This window comes from Lagopus leucura, unplaced genomic scaffold, assembly GCF_019238085.1.
Source record: "Lagopus leucura isolate 7727_CA_CO unplaced genomic scaffold, USGS_WTPT01 Super-Scaffold_100035, whole genome shotgun sequence".
Lineage (NCBI taxonomy): Eukaryota > Metazoa > Chordata > Aves > Galliformes > Phasianidae > Lagopus > Lagopus leucura.
Window position 1 is genome coordinate 2,016,498 of NW_024962284.1, and position 15,475 is coordinate 2,031,972.

At 36.0% G+C, this 15,475-nt stretch overlaps 1 protein-coding gene across 6 annotated transcripts in view; it reads left to right on the forward strand.

The window, feature by feature from the left end:
- The window catches only part of GAS2 (growth arrest specific 2), a 98,485-nt gene that overhangs the window by 54,225 nt on the left and 28,785 nt on the right, over positions 1 to 15,475 (forward strand). For all 6 annotated transcript variants that reach the window (XM_042882686.1, XM_042882685.1, XM_042882690.1 and 3 more), the window contains 3 exons: positions 3,912 to 3,975; positions 8,757 to 8,901; positions 12,727 to 12,834. In XM_042882686.1, the coding sequence (XP_042738620.1) occupies positions 3,912 to 3,975; positions 8,757 to 8,901; positions 12,727 to 12,834 (317 nt within the window). The remainder of the gene's footprint in view (positions 1 to 3,911; positions 3,976 to 8,756; positions 8,902 to 12,726; positions 12,835 to 15,475) is intronic.

The following is a 15,475-nucleotide window of genomic DNA, read 5'->3' on the forward strand; positions in this document are numbered from 1 at the left end:
GAAAAAGTTTCTGGAAGTAGCTGGGAAAGACACAGGCAATGAGAACAACAGATAAGTATTTGAAAAAATTAAATGGAAAGCAGAAGAGCCTGTAACTGGTGAAGTGTCCAACATATTTTTTGTAGATATGTGGAGGTTTCAAAATAATGTATACATTTACTTTCTTCAAGCAAATGGTGAGATTCCCTGGCAGAATAGCTGTTTTCATTCTTGTTCCTTTTCTTTTTTTGCTGTAGATCTGCACAGCATGCTTTCCATTCACAATGGCTATTTGCTTACAGTCATCTAATCAGATGAATTATCTTACGTGAGGACTGGCAGGTGGTTCTCCAGAAATATTTTTTTACATATGTAGCAGATTTAGGGAAGAAAAAAAAAAAAAAAAAAAAAAAAAGATGGGGAATGGAATAAAAAGATATAATAATGGGAAGTGAAGTATTTCAGCTATTATTGAGGCTGGCTCTGCTATGTTCATTGGATTTTTCAGCTTTTGTGTCTATCAACTTTTCCTTTGTAGGTTATTTTTCCCTAGAAGGGCAGTTTTATCTTCAGGTGGATCTTAGCATAACGGTGTCTGGATGTGGCAGAGTTCCCACAGTGGAGAAATTTCTTAGTGATACATTATTTCCTTCTCTCTCGTTGCAAAAAATTGAAAGGTGTTTGAAGAATGATATAAGATGCTGAAGGATAACATCATGATATTGTTCCTAAATGGCACTGGAGAAATGACTGACTCAATCACATGGCTCCCATTGGCAGCAGGAGGATCTATATCAGACTTTGTAATGGCATCAGTAGTTGCGTTGGCATAAAAATGCTTCATTAGGAAATGCGAGAGTACCATGGAGATCATGCAGTGTGTATCTTTAAGTAGCACCTGTGCTAATTTTTGTATCTAAAGCCTATACTTTAATTCTATGGAAATAATAATACTTAGCTCATAGGAGTGTTAGAGAGATCTTCCTTTTTCTTAAATACAGCATACATGAGCACTATCACGGAAATGAACATGCTATAAACTTAAACTGATGTGCAGTGGTTTGTTTATATGGTTATACACAGATGAAGACGATTTCTAAAAACCATTTTTGGCTGTCAGCACTTACCGTGTCTAACTGCCCATGGATTGCTACAATCTCAAAAAAAAAAACACAAGTGTTGCTTCACAAAGGGATGTTTGCCATGTAGTATATCTGGAATTGAATAACTGGTGTTAAAAAGTTGAGATAGTACAAATGCAGATGGAAGCAATTAAGAAAATGGGAACTGCATCTACCATAGGATAGAACAGAATCTCACAGTCAAAGGTGTTGCTTCAGCCTGACCTTGTCACCAGTCACTTCAGAATGAATTGACTGTTGGCCTCAAATGCTGCTAGTTATTTTGTATGTGTGCCATTACGTGTTAATAGAACTGTGTATGTGTATGGTTACCAGTGAAGAGCAGTACAATTTGTTTAAGACTTGAGATTAAGTTATGAGGACTCTACAGATCTTATTTTTATTTCAAATACTGTGGAATGGCTCTAGACACAAAGTATGTGTACTCAAGGTGAGTACTTGGAAATCAAGACGCTTAGAAGTTCGTCTTGTTCTAATAGGCAGTGGTCTTATTTGTTTGCTCAGAGTTACCACAGATGTTGGAACCCAGATAGGTTTAGAAATGCAGCATTGTGTCCCTGTGACTTGTGCTCTATTCTCCAGAATACAATGGTATGATGGTAGCCTGTTATACGGCTGGGTTTTTGGAAAATAGCAGAAAATTCGTTTGGGGAATCCAAATTATTTCCAGTGGGTGTTGCAATATACAAAGTAATATTTGTTTTTCTCTCAAGTACCCAACTACGTATGCTGGTATAGTCCTCAAGAATGCTAACGTTTTTCCTTGTTAGAAGTGCTGTCACTCTGTTCTTACTATGTGGTCAGACATTTGTTTTTATGCTTGATTATTGCCTGCACAGATTTCCATCCTCAAACAATGATTTCACTGTTTCCTTTTTTTTTTTTTTTTCTTCAGTGTGAAATGCATGAACTGTGTCTAGACTAAATTGATTTGCTTAGGAACTTGGGATTTTGATTGGGTACAAGAGTTTTAAGCATCAACATAAAAATGTTACCTTTCTTTTTCAAATCTCCCTCCATTTCAGTCTGTGAATCCTTTTGGAAGTAGTATCACTCAAGGCTCTCTTTTCTTCCTCCCTCCAAAAGTTATTCAGCTGTGTACACTTGTGAACTGCAGTTCAGAACTGCTGAACTCCCCTTGGCTGTTCCAGAAGTGGTTTATTCCACTGGCAGTTTCAGGGATGTCTTGCTTCTTCAAATCAGGTTTTATTTCAGGGTGATCCTAACTGTTTTGGCCCTTTTTTCAGAATGAAAGTATATGTTTCTAGAGTCATGAATATAGCACTTCAAAAAATACTGACTGTTAGGGAAGATTAAATATTTGATAAAATTACTGAACCGTGGCAAGGGAAAATATCGAGAATAGCTGAACGTCCAAGTCTGCATCTTTTATATTCTTCATTACAGATGGCTGAAGGATGAAAAATAGTTTTCCTAGTGTACTGCCATTCTAGTTTTCATACTCTGTAGTTTTACTTCAGGGAATATATTTAAGTGAAATCAGAGGGGAAGAAAGCCTACATCTTGAATTGCTACACTAGTGAAAGACTTAAGGGTGAGTATCCAGTTCACCCAACTTAACACAGATTTATTCAAGTCAGTGGAGTGAGAAATTAAAGTTGCAAAAGTCTGCATGTGTAGGCATCGGTTATTTAGAGGTACTTGACTTCAGATATCATTTGGGTTTCATACATACAGTATAGGACAAAACAGTGACTTCCAGAGTTTTAATTAGACATGGGACTACCTGTTTCATTTTTTTCTTCATTTCAGTTAGGTGAGTTGTTAGAAGACCAAAATGTTTACACAGTAGATGCTTTAACCTCAATGAAAGAAAACCAATTTTGTTGCTAGATTTTTGTTTTCATGATCTGTGTAATGTATAAGTCTTTGAGTTATTACAGAAATTTCTACAAGCTGAACTTTATTCAAAACATGAGGGTTATTCTGCAATAGGTATTTCCAAAGGGATGATGATAATATACTCCTATTTTTTTATTTTATTATTTTATATTATTTTTATTATTCCTTAATTTGTCTCTCTTTTTGGGATTTGGAGAAGCTGATTATATACAGTCAAAGGCCATTCTTCATATGCTGATCTGGTTTTTTGATTAAATATTTTAGTAGACTTTTCTGCAAAGCACTAACTATCTGAATTTTAAATACACGATAGATAAATAGAATTTTACTGGACTATGGTGATATTTCAGAGTATGAAGTTTATGCTGAGTTACAGCTGCATCAGCAGCTTTGAAACTGCAGATGATGTGAAAAATCTAGGCTTAAAAACTTGCGTGTGTGTGTCAGAAAGTTTTTTGTGTGATTGGGTTTCCTTATGATGAGCTGAATTCCTTAAGTACCCTCATTTCATATTTGCTATAATAGGAGATAATACTTCTGATATAAGTAGGCTAACAAAAACAGTGATTTAAAGGATGTAAATTCTCTTAGTTTGTAAAAGGTGGGGATGGGGGCACCATCTAATTATTACTTTGTTTTTGATTACTTGTTATATATTGTTAAACTGATTGCAGGGTACCAAATAATTTTTCAGTGATATTTTTCAAAATGAAGCATCATTAAATAGGAACATCCTAAATAATCACTTGATCTCATTCCTTGATCCTATATTTTTTATTTCAGTCACATTCCAGTGCTAGCCCAAGAAAAGCAACTTTTATGCGCATCAAGTGTTATAGATGTTGATGATTCAGTTGTGTTCATTATAAATGTCTTTAAAATAGCTTTCATTTATAAGTGTTTTCCATCTTCATTTTGCTTTTCCAGTTCTTCACAAGCAGCCAAGAGAAGTGTGCCTTTGTTTACTGGAACTTGGACGGATTGCAGCAAGGTAGGTGGAAATATTTAAAGAATGAAGAAATATTTGCATTCTTGACAGCTCTGCTTATTGAGAGACTACCTAAATCAGCACATGTCTAGCTTTTATGCTCATTAGATTCAAGAAGAATGCTTGTCTTGATATCACTCAAGAATATCTCTTGGGCAGTTGGTAACGAAGATAATGAAATATCTCTATCTTCACCTTAGTGAGGGTATTTATTGTTTGTTCTTATGCTAGGAGAGGAAGGAGTTGAAAATTATTTTCCAAATAAAGCTTTGATCTGTTTGTCCTTTTAATGGCCACGTTCTCTATAAACAACTGTGATTTAATTAGCTTTGCTGATAACATCAGTCTTCAGCTGTCCTAAATCTGACCTAAGCAACACTCACTCTTATCTCATTTATTTCGATAAACATAGCTCTGACTCTCACCAACAGAATCAAGACAAGAATCGAAAAACAGTCTGTGTTCCATCTCTGTCAGATGTCCCTCGCCAGGCAGGACCCTTGTTATGTTCTAGAACTAACTTTTGCTGTCAAAACGCCTCTGGCTTTTGATAAACTATCAAAGTGATGGGAATGAGAATGTGATTTTGTTGTTGTTGTTTTTGCTGATATGCTGGTGCTGTGCCTAAGACTTGCTACAAAATATATGACCAGTTGTCCTGCTGCTCACTTTTAAATGTACGCTGAGCTTATGTGAAACTGTGCCCGTTAAAGTGAATTGTCATGTTTTTCTAGTATTTGTTAGTTTCTGTAAAATTCCTTGTGTGTACAGTCAGTGTGGGGGTAGGCGCCACTTCCTTCTATATGGACTAGTCTTTTCATCTATGTATTTATGTTTTATGAATGTTCACTTGGGAAGCTACTCAGCTAAATTTATCTGCAAGAAAATATCTTGTCACTGGAAATTTGCATATCAATAGTGTTGATAAGAATAAGAACAAATTTCCAGTTCTCAGGGGTTTTCTATTCTTTCAAAAAACGTGAACTCCAACATGTTGAAAACTACAGATAATTTTTAAAAACTTAACTTGACATGAACAAGGGCCTACTGTTCTCTTTGTGCTTGATGAAAGTCAACTTTGACAAATTCAGCTTTACTTGATCAAACATTGGTCTCCCAAGATCCCCAGCTTGGAGATAGACTGTTCAGCTCTGAACGATGCTATTCCAATGGTGTAAATCAGAAATGCCTGCCCTCGACTGTTTATTTGATATTATCTAGCTTAAGTCCTCAGGGAATTAATGTCAATTTTTATGTCATGCTGGATTCTGTTGAACTTGGTTGAGTTAGGTTAATCTCATTCTGAAATGGGGACTGAATTCTGAACAGATGTACAAAGGAATTAAGATTCAGCATTTCCCTTCAGATTTATCTGTTGTCTCAAGCTTCCATTTCTCACATACTACCTTCTTCAGGTGTGAAAATAAATCCTGAACCATATAATGTTTTTATTTATTAAGCATATCTATTCCAAAGTCTTTATATATTTTGTATGTATGTAATATAAACATAAATGATATATATTTTTGTACTGTATTCACTTATTTATAGCTTGAGGTCAAATAACATATGTCCATATACTTGTTCCTCTTCTAATATCTCTTCTTTGAAAACAAACAAAACACATTTATAATCTCTTAAGTTTTTCCTGCACACAAGAACTGCTGGAGGGAAATATCAGGTTAGTATAACAGAAAAGTAAATATTTGATGTCAGTTTTGCTTGAGCTGTGGTGAACTATAACTATTGTGGGAAAGGAAAAGAGTTTCTTCCTCAAAGTGCACGAAAGAACATGTTAAACTGACGCTGCTGTTGTGCTGCTTTAAATAGGGGAGATGTCCTTTTGTGCTTGCTTTATAAAGCAAATTGTTTGTTAACAGCCTGCTGAGATCTGCTTTTTGTAAGATTTGATAGAGTACGATCATAGAATGGCTTGGGTTGGAAGGGACCCCAAGGAGCATCAAGTTCCAACCTCCTGCCACAGGCAGGGCCACCAACCTCCAGAGCTGGTACTATACCAGGCTGCCTAGGGTCCCATCCAACCTGGAGAGTTGCCACTGAGGTCTTTGAAAAAGCGCCTCAATATATTTCTGAAAGATTAGAAGACTAAAAGAATGAGTAACTTTTGATTTTTCTCTTCTTTTTCTCTTCAGGAAGTGGAAAGATACGTACCTCATTAGGAGCCAGTTCTTAGCACGCTTTGCTGGCGTAATTACTCTTTTTCTTCAAAGTCTATAGTTCCCATAAACCAATGTAGTTCGCAGATCTTATTGAAAACAGTATTGGGTCTGAAGCAGCAGTGAAAGAAACGGGGGGTCATTGTGAGACAGACATGGAATTTAGCTCTGCTCAACATGAACTCATTCAACAGGTGCTTTGTGGATAAGAGAAGCCAGGTGCTAATTTACCTGTGTGTTAGTAACACTTTTAGCATCACCCTTTGTTTGTGTCCCGTGAGACAAATTACAGAGATGATCTGGATCACTGGATTGTCAGTGGGAATCTGCGCTATCAGCTTAGTCAAAGAGTGGCACTGCAAAGCCCTGCTGGTTTACAGTGGCATTTATCAGGGATTTATATCACTTAATATCACTTAGTTTTTTCATTAATGGTCTAGGCAATATGACAGAAGACAGCCTCAGCATATTCATAGGTGGACAGGATACTGGGGGACAAGTCTCTGGTAAAGTTGCCCAGAGGTATCTTGACAAGTGGAGAAAAAAAACAATAACAAAACAGGCTGACAAAAAAACTTAACGAATCTAAAATAATCAAAAAAGGTGTACCTGAGGTAGAACGCCTGTGCTGGTTAGGGACAGTCTGTCTGAGCAGCAGCACTGCAGTTGGGCCTGGGGATCCACCAGAGATTGGACAAAGGCAGCATTCAAAAACTGCAGCAAGAGAAACTCTGACTATAAATGCAACAGAAAGAATGAAGTTATGTAGCACTTCAGGGAGCTAAACAACTACCACAGGTCTCTTGAAATTACTATTGAGCCATTTCAAGGTTTCTGGTATTGTATTCAATTTTTCCTTGGTAAAATAAGAGAGGGGAAGTGGTGCTCTAAGTCAGTTGGAGATCACATTACAGCCTGATGCTGCTTCACTTGTAGTTATGAGAAAGCAGGCTAGAAACAAGTAGAAAAGGAAATTCTCAGCATGCCTTCCAGAACAGAATTTGCACCTCTACTGCATGACGGTCTCCTCTCAGAAAAGATGTTTTTGCAATTCTGGCTGCCTAGCAGATTGATCCGTTCAATATTCACCTAGGTTGGTTGCATGTGGGGGGGGAGGAACTGTTTATTTGTCTTTCAAGTTGTCATCGGAGAAATCTGGAGCACTGTAAGCACAGGGAAATTTAAAATCCTGTCACAATGATGAAAATTGGAGATTATGAAAAGCAGTAGAAGTAATGAAGCAATATTGCTTGGGAGAGTGGAGGAGTTTTATTTGATGAGTAAGGCTGCATGCAGGTGTAGGCCTGGAGCCCAGTGGGAATTTAATGATTTACAGCCTGTCGGCATCTGCAGACAGACAGGAAGTAAATGAATTGCATGTAAGTACTTGCTTCAGTGCTGGCTGACTTTTCGTTAGGCAGACTGCACTAGTTACAGGCCAATATAAGCACAGATTTGGTTCTTAATTTTTTTTATATTAATTTACTAGGCAGCGGTGTGACTAAATTAAAACTTATCATAAAAATAAAGGGCTGTGCATTTATACCTTTTCCTTCCATGCTTTGATGTTACTGTGGTATTTGGATTAATTTTCAATGATGAGCTTGTTATTGCTCAGTATTTTAGTGTCCAGATCTTTACCTAGGTAAGTCAGCATACTTCTGCATCTGGCCTACAATGGAAGAAAATGTGGTTTCATTTATACAGTTTGTTATGAAAAGTCCAAATGGCATTATGGCTTCTCCAAGACAAAGCCCTTCTCTGAAAAAAGCAATCTTTCAGTTATTCTGGTTTTGGGTTCAATGCTGGCAAAGAAAAAAGCAGAGGGGAATTATCAGTATTTAGGAAAATGATGGGCTTTTGGACTCCGGACATCTGTTTGAGCTCTGCTGCTTGCTCTGAGATGTTGAATTAATCGTTTGCCATAAAGCTTTCGAAAGCAGATATTGTTTTAAAGAACCTTAGTCTCCAAGAGCTGTGCTTGAGGTTCTCCATGCCAAAGTTGCATGTGTTTGTTTTTGTTGGAGCTGCAAGTATTTTTGCCACTGTAAGCAAAGGTCTGAAGATTGGCCGTGAAAAATAGGTTTAAAAAAGCTCCAGTCACTTGTGAAAAATACTGGCTCTGTGTCAATATATTGGTCTGTCAATCTGGTGCAATACTTGTGTCCTGGACCATTTTTAATCCCTTTTCAGTCAGAGCTGTGTAAAAACACATACACAAAAAGGGGAAAAAAAAGAAAAAAAAACCAAACCTGTAGAAGAATAACAATGTAAAATGCGAAATGCTATTATGGAGAACTTTAAGTCTTTTAGATTACAGCACTTTCAGGCCTAGTGTACTTCATAAGTTAGTAATTTACAGACATATATTATCAGACAAACAATATTTACTATAAGCTTAAGTAACAGCTACCATTTCATGTAATTGCATTAATTTGTAATTATAGCTTCAAAGGGTGACATATTTGGTACTTGTTTACTAATGCACATAGCAATATATTATTGCACAGTTGTATGATATAAACAATTGAAATTCTCTGCCTCATTTTGTTTTAAGATATTGAATACTTTAAAAGGACTGTTCATTTGTTTGCATGTTTCCAAAAGGTTTGGGGTGGAGCCTCCTGGATTAATAAAGCTGGAAAAAGAGATCGAACAAGAGGAAACGCTTTCAGCCCCCCTTCCATCTCCCTCACCATCACCAACAAAGTCTCCTGGGAAAAAGAGCACAGGGAAGCTGTTGGATGATGCTGTAAGGAAAGCTTCCTAGCTGTTCTATTCTATGCACTTGCAAAATGTACAGCGGCTTCAGATCTCACTGTATTTTAGAGATCTGCGGACTGATAGCACTAATTTGCTTTTAACCACAGTTACTTATGCCTGAGGCTCGGAAAAAATGTAGCACTGTGTAGGAGATCTGCAGTTTAGCCTAGCTTGGTGTTAAAGGCCAAGTTCCCTTCTTATTACTGTGTTGTCTTTTTCTGTTGACTACTTATTCATCGACTCCCACTTGGTGTTTTGTCTGAGAAAGGACTGAGTCAGGACTATGAGATTTGGCCCCTACAGCCTTGTGCAGATGGTTAACACTTAAAAACTAGGCTGAGATAACTTCTATACTGCTCTTCTACATGTTCCTCAGATATTAAAAAATAAAAGAGGGTTTTTTCCTCATTGTCAGGAAGAATCTTGCTATGAATTTCACCAAACTCAATACATTATACAGTAGCGTTCATATCTCTGTTGCAAGCTTCAGAGAGGTTTATTTGAAACTACTGGAATCGCATGAAAAGAACACATTCTGAGACCATGAAAAGGTTAAATCTGAATTGTACAAATATATTCTATAAAAAGAAGCAGTTACTATAGCAACTGCTATATTACAAGGTAGATGTGCCACCTGGGAGTTACAAAGCACTTCTTGAAAAATCCATGTGCCGCTTTTTTTTTCTTTTTTCTTTTTTTTTTTTTTTTTTGCTAGAAAAAGCAGATGGGATATAATGTTCGTTCATTTTATTACTTCATACTATTTCATGCAAATAATTACATTTAGATTGGTTTTGCATTTTGTATTTCTTCCTCAGCTTTTCAAAAGCACTTGCTTGTGTTTCAACAGAATTGAGAAACAACAATTATGTGCAGAAGGATAGTGGTGACTGTATCTTGGAGTAACAGGAAAAGTATGAAGGTTGTCTCCAACCACCTCCTTTAATTTAGAAAGCAGTAGGGATAGAAACCTAATGAAATTCCTCCAGCTAGATTCCTGACCCTCGCTGCCCCAGACACTCACACCATAAAATAGTAGCAGTGCTCATATAGTCCAGACACAAAGTAAAATAGGATATAATTCTTCACTCTGCTTCCTTATTTGATTTCCAGATTCCAGTCAATAATACTTCTGTGTCCCTTGGGATAGTAAGGTAATGGGAGCCTTAATAGCAGGATCAGCAGTGAAGGTCTCATTATCCTCTGCTTTACACCAACATAAATCTGTTAGCTTTCATTCCCAATGTCTAATATAGCTTTTTTGCTTTTGCTTACGCAGTTCAAAACAACCTTGAACCTCTCTTTGTCTACTTTTGTCTTTTTACTTGTTTAGATGAACACTGGTAGATGTAGTTACAAAGGCATATTTCACACTATCCATTTTTAGTTTTGAATTATCCATTGTGCCTCCAGAGGTGATAACTGCTGTAGGTTATTACATCAGAAATCCTTGATCATCAGTCAGCATTCAGAAAGCTACTGTGAAATGGACTAGGCTTGTGTTTAGGGGACTTGCTTCCACATTGCAAGAGGTGCAGGAATGTACTATTTCATCCTCAGCGATTTACACTGGATTTAAGTCATAGACCATTGGCTTCACCGATGTGATACCTTTTGTAGCTGACCATCCAAATAGTTCAATAACAATTCCCATTTCTTCATTGGAAACAATTGAATAATTGTTCTTCAATTTGAAGACAACTCACTTAAACACTTACTGTATGTCAAATACATGTTGAGTCCAGTTGCTAAGTGTAATTTGAAAATGAAGTATTTTTCACAAAAAATACAGCGCCCCCTAATGCCCCACACAACCAAAGAGTTAACAATTCTAACCTTAACAAGGTTTCCAAGTAATTATGTTATTCAGATAACAAATTGAACAACTTCAGGCATAATCAGCCTTCAAATTGTGTTACCAGAACTAGTGTCAAAAGAGTTTTTTTTTCCCCATTCTAGTACAGAAAGAAGTGTTTTGATTAACTCTTAATGTCTTTCTACTTTGTTTAGCATATTATAACCTTCTAAATTTTTTATTTCAGAAGTCTTTTTTTATTAATTTATTCAGGTTAATCATCTTATCTCAGAGTGTTGTATCTTTACCATTTTGTTAGTTTTCCTACAACAATTTAAAATGGTGCATTTTTTAGCTAATATAAAACATTATTTCATAGTCCTCAGATCACTTTTACAGGGCCTTGATTTACAAACTAGATTTCAAAAGGTCTTTGTAATACTATTTGAGATGGATAAAATCTCTAGTAGGTTCCTCCAGCATTTTGCATAGTTTGACACTGATGCACTAAGTCAGATTCCATCAAAGAAAACTGCAGTGCACTTGTCATTGCTGTTCCTGCACGCAATTTGAACATCAAATGAGAGTTTTCCACCTAGATCTATTTTGGCATTGATGGCTGTGCTACTTTCAGATCATTAAAGTATCAAAATTTCACTAAGAATTAATGACTTTGATAACTTGCAAGGCTATGTTTTCATGAGAGGTTGAAGTCAAGTTAGTGCAGCTGACAACAAATAGAAAAGTATGGAATCACATCTGGCACAGATAAAACATAGCACTCTTGGGGCTGCTTTAATTATTCTTGATTGCATTAATGCTCTATGGTGGGGATTATCGAAGGGTAGTTAGCAATACTGGTGCACCTTGGTGCAGATTTGTGACTATGTCATAATTTTCCATGTCCATCTTTTCTAAGGTGCAAGTGCACTACCTGCAAGTGCCACGTGAAAGTATTGGGTAGGGCCTTTTATCAGTAAGCCAAGATCACATGCTTCATTTTTCATGTTAGCTGTACCTTCACAAGTCAACTGATTTACTGTGAAATACTGAACACGTATCTACAGAAGTTTGCTGAACTCATATTGTGTGGATGAAGAGCTACGAGATGTGGGTTAGTAGCTTGTGGTAGCAATGGTGGTGGGAGGACGCTTGGACTGGATGATCTTGTAGGTCCTTTCCAACCTTGTGATTCTGTGATATTCAAAATGTTTTGTAGATTTCAGTTAAACATAGTAAATTCTATATAAAAAAGTTTAACTGTGATACTTGTCTCTATTTCTACCTCTTTGCAGCTGTAAAATCCTTTTTTGTCATTGGAAGAACCACAATCTGGGATTACAGGAAAGAGTTTAAAACACTAATTCTCACTGTATTTAATATATCTAGTTTTTAAGGAATTGAACATGTGTGCATACGTAACAACTTTTTTTTTTTAGTTGATTTCACATGGTTTATATTTCAAGTCAAATGTATGGCTGATTCTTGAATCAGGTTAAATTTGGTGCAGCTCCTGAACAGTGTGCCTGGGCAATCTTATGTGCCTGTTAGTTTAGTATGCTTCCTACAGTGATCCTAAGGCAAGTATAAGCAACCCTTTTTAGTTTCTGAATGCCTTTTCATCTTCCAATTCCCATTATAATGCTATTACAACGGATTTCATACCTGTGCAAGAAGGGCCAAATCCTCAGTTCTCACTCAGTTGTTTTTTTTTCATTCATAACTCACGCAGAATTCTCAAGAAGTTCAATAGAATTTTGGCTCTAGTGAAGAGTTTGCTATTTTCTTTTCATAGAGATGATATGCAAAATAATAGTTATCAAAAATAATTAAAGCTATTAAATAATTATAACCGATAAAACTGTTGAACTATTGAAAATGTTGAGATTGAAAAGGTAATTAAAAAAAAAAACCAGCATTGAGGACTTAAATTAATGCTGTTGTGTTATGATAAACGTGCTCTTGAATGTTTTTCTACAATATTTTACTTAGCTTTGCCAACTTTGCTTTCTCCTCCAGGTTAAACACATTTCTGAAGATCCACCTTGTAAATGCCCTAATAAATTCTGTGTGGAGCGCCTTTCACAAGGAAGGTACAGAGTTGGAGAGAAGATTCTCTTTATTAGGGTAAAGGTTTTATTTTTTTTATCTGCTAACTCCCTCCTTGGAAGAATTTTTCTTTTTAACCAGCACTGACTCATTTGTCTGATACTGTCAAAGAATAAAGAAACTCTGTTAGGTTAACTGACTCATGGATTTATTAGCATCTGGTAGATCCTTCTAATTCTAGGTCATGGAATTTGTTCTGTCTTTGCTCAGTGGCAACTGAGGAGCAAATGGCCACAAATGGAGACTGACTTCTAGCTTTGTTTGAAAGAACATCAGCTGCATCAGCCTTTTTCCCATTTTGCGTTGACTGATACTATTTGATGGGTCAGGAAAGAGATCAAAGGCACAGTGCTCATTGCACTGTCAAGTTGTGACTAAGACGTGGTTAAGTAGGGGGAGCAAAACATTAATGTCATATTACTTAATTGATTAACACGTATTTCTAAACTTAGTGTTGTATTTCATACTTGATATGAATTATATTAACTCCTGTATCACATAGGTAATCTTTAATGTAAATATTTCCTAGCACTATCTGGCTGGATTTAGCAAAAAAAAAAAAAAAAAGTTTATAAACTTAATTTGGATCCTGTTTGTGTATTCTATATGTATATTTATGCCAACAATATGAAAATATTCCAGTCCTCTGATTTTCTGATATTGTGGAAAGAACATGATTCTTATTATGTTTCTTCCCATTTTCCATTTCTCTGCCCACATGTCCTGTGTTGTATAACAACTTGATAAAATGATACATCTTACTATCAAGAACTGTTAACCCTATTTTGCAAAAGGTGTGAAAGTGACCTCAAAGTGAGGATTTAGCACTTGTGAGAACAAAAGAAGTTGGAAGGACTCCTTCCCATCTGTTCCCAGTTCAAACACAAGAGTGGTTACTCTGTCATAATCTTGCACTTAATTTTACACTGAAGTCAAATTTAGATAAGGATTTAGGTTGCCCCATGTGTATGAAGTTGAGAACACGTTTAAATAGTATGCTGAGTAGGATCTGAAAAATCCCATTTAATTCAATAATAGTTGGGAATGAGTAAGAAACACAGGATTTGTGAGAGAGAGTTTGAGATGTAGCATGCTAGGATAAAGGATTAATAGCTTTTCTGTTTCATAGCCAGCAATACTTCTTTTTAATTCTGCAATATTTTAGGGTACTAGTTTTAAATGACTTGAAATAAGGTAATTTCAATAACCAAACTTCCCAGTAAACTGGGAGAAATTTAACACTTCAGTTTTCTTCCTTTCAATTTTAATTTAAAATATCTTTTAGTTTTGATAAACTAAACTGTTCTGCCAAAATGGTGAGTGTCAAATTCCCTTTCACTGGCTTCTTTATTGTGCAATCTAATCCAACTCGGATTTCTTTCCAAGTTTGCAAACAAAACACCCTTTTCATATCACTCTCCTCCATTCCAAGTAGGATTGTGCCAAAAAATAACAATATAGATTAGGCACGCATCTAAAGTATTAGAGATCATTCCCACAGCATTGATATCAATGGAAACTTGACAGGAACTTCAGTGGGAGCAAGTTTATTTTTGTAGGTTTTAGAAGTCATTTGTCTTTGGTTTTTGTTAGCTTGAATCTCGCTTTGGAATACTCGATCACAGTAAGTTTTTACTCTTTATATATTTTTATTGCATACATGAATAGATTTATTAGCATTTCTTTGGAATCCTTTAGACATTTCCTTATGAGAAAATATGTTAGAGATGCATAGCTGAATGCTGATTTTCTTGATATTTGGCGCCCTATTCTGGTGCTGCTGAGACAGTTCCTCCTGTGTTATACGTTCCATGTAGAGCATGACAGTACCCATTAGAGGGGAAAAAAGTTCTTCCTAAATTCTGTAGATCAGTCCAACTGATGAATGTGATCACTTGCAATACTATAGTCAACTTCAAGCTGAGCTGCTCTTCAAAAATGAGGTATGAAATCTTATATAACCAACTCTTGTGCGATGTATCTTGGAAAGGGGACACACAGAGTTAAATTTTGAATGCAGCAAAAGAGGTATTTATATAAATTTTACAGTAAGGTATGTGAATCCAACCTTAGAAAAAGATAGCTTTACAAACAATAAATTTTAGTGGCTGATATTTTAATTTCAAACTATCTTGTGTTTAATACATGATATAAGCATAAGGAGGTATACTTTCCACAAACAACTATGTCACTCTCATGGAAAATATACCCAACAGATTCACACCCATAATAAAATTCAAATCAATGAGTTCTGTTAAATGAAAAGATATTATTTTTTGTGCAGCTGGATTAAGATCAAATGACATAATGAGTCCTGACAGGAAAGTCTGTCATTTTTCCTGACCTCTGATTGCTCTTAAACTTTTTGACCTTGTTCTTTTAATCATTAAATTCAATTACTGTTACTTTTTTTGTAATAATGAGAAAATGTTTGATAATAGCTCCCTCTAAATCCCCAGTAAATCCATTATTTGCCTGCTGTAGCACCTGTGGAGAAACTTTCCTTTGGAATTCACTATCAACATGTATATCATCACTGATTGCTACAAACAGTCTGGCAGAGTTCTGCTCCTCTGTTTTCCATTTCTGATGAGAAAAATGTACTCATTTATAAATATATGAGCACACTTCACTCTGAACCATCCAGGTAGGGACAATG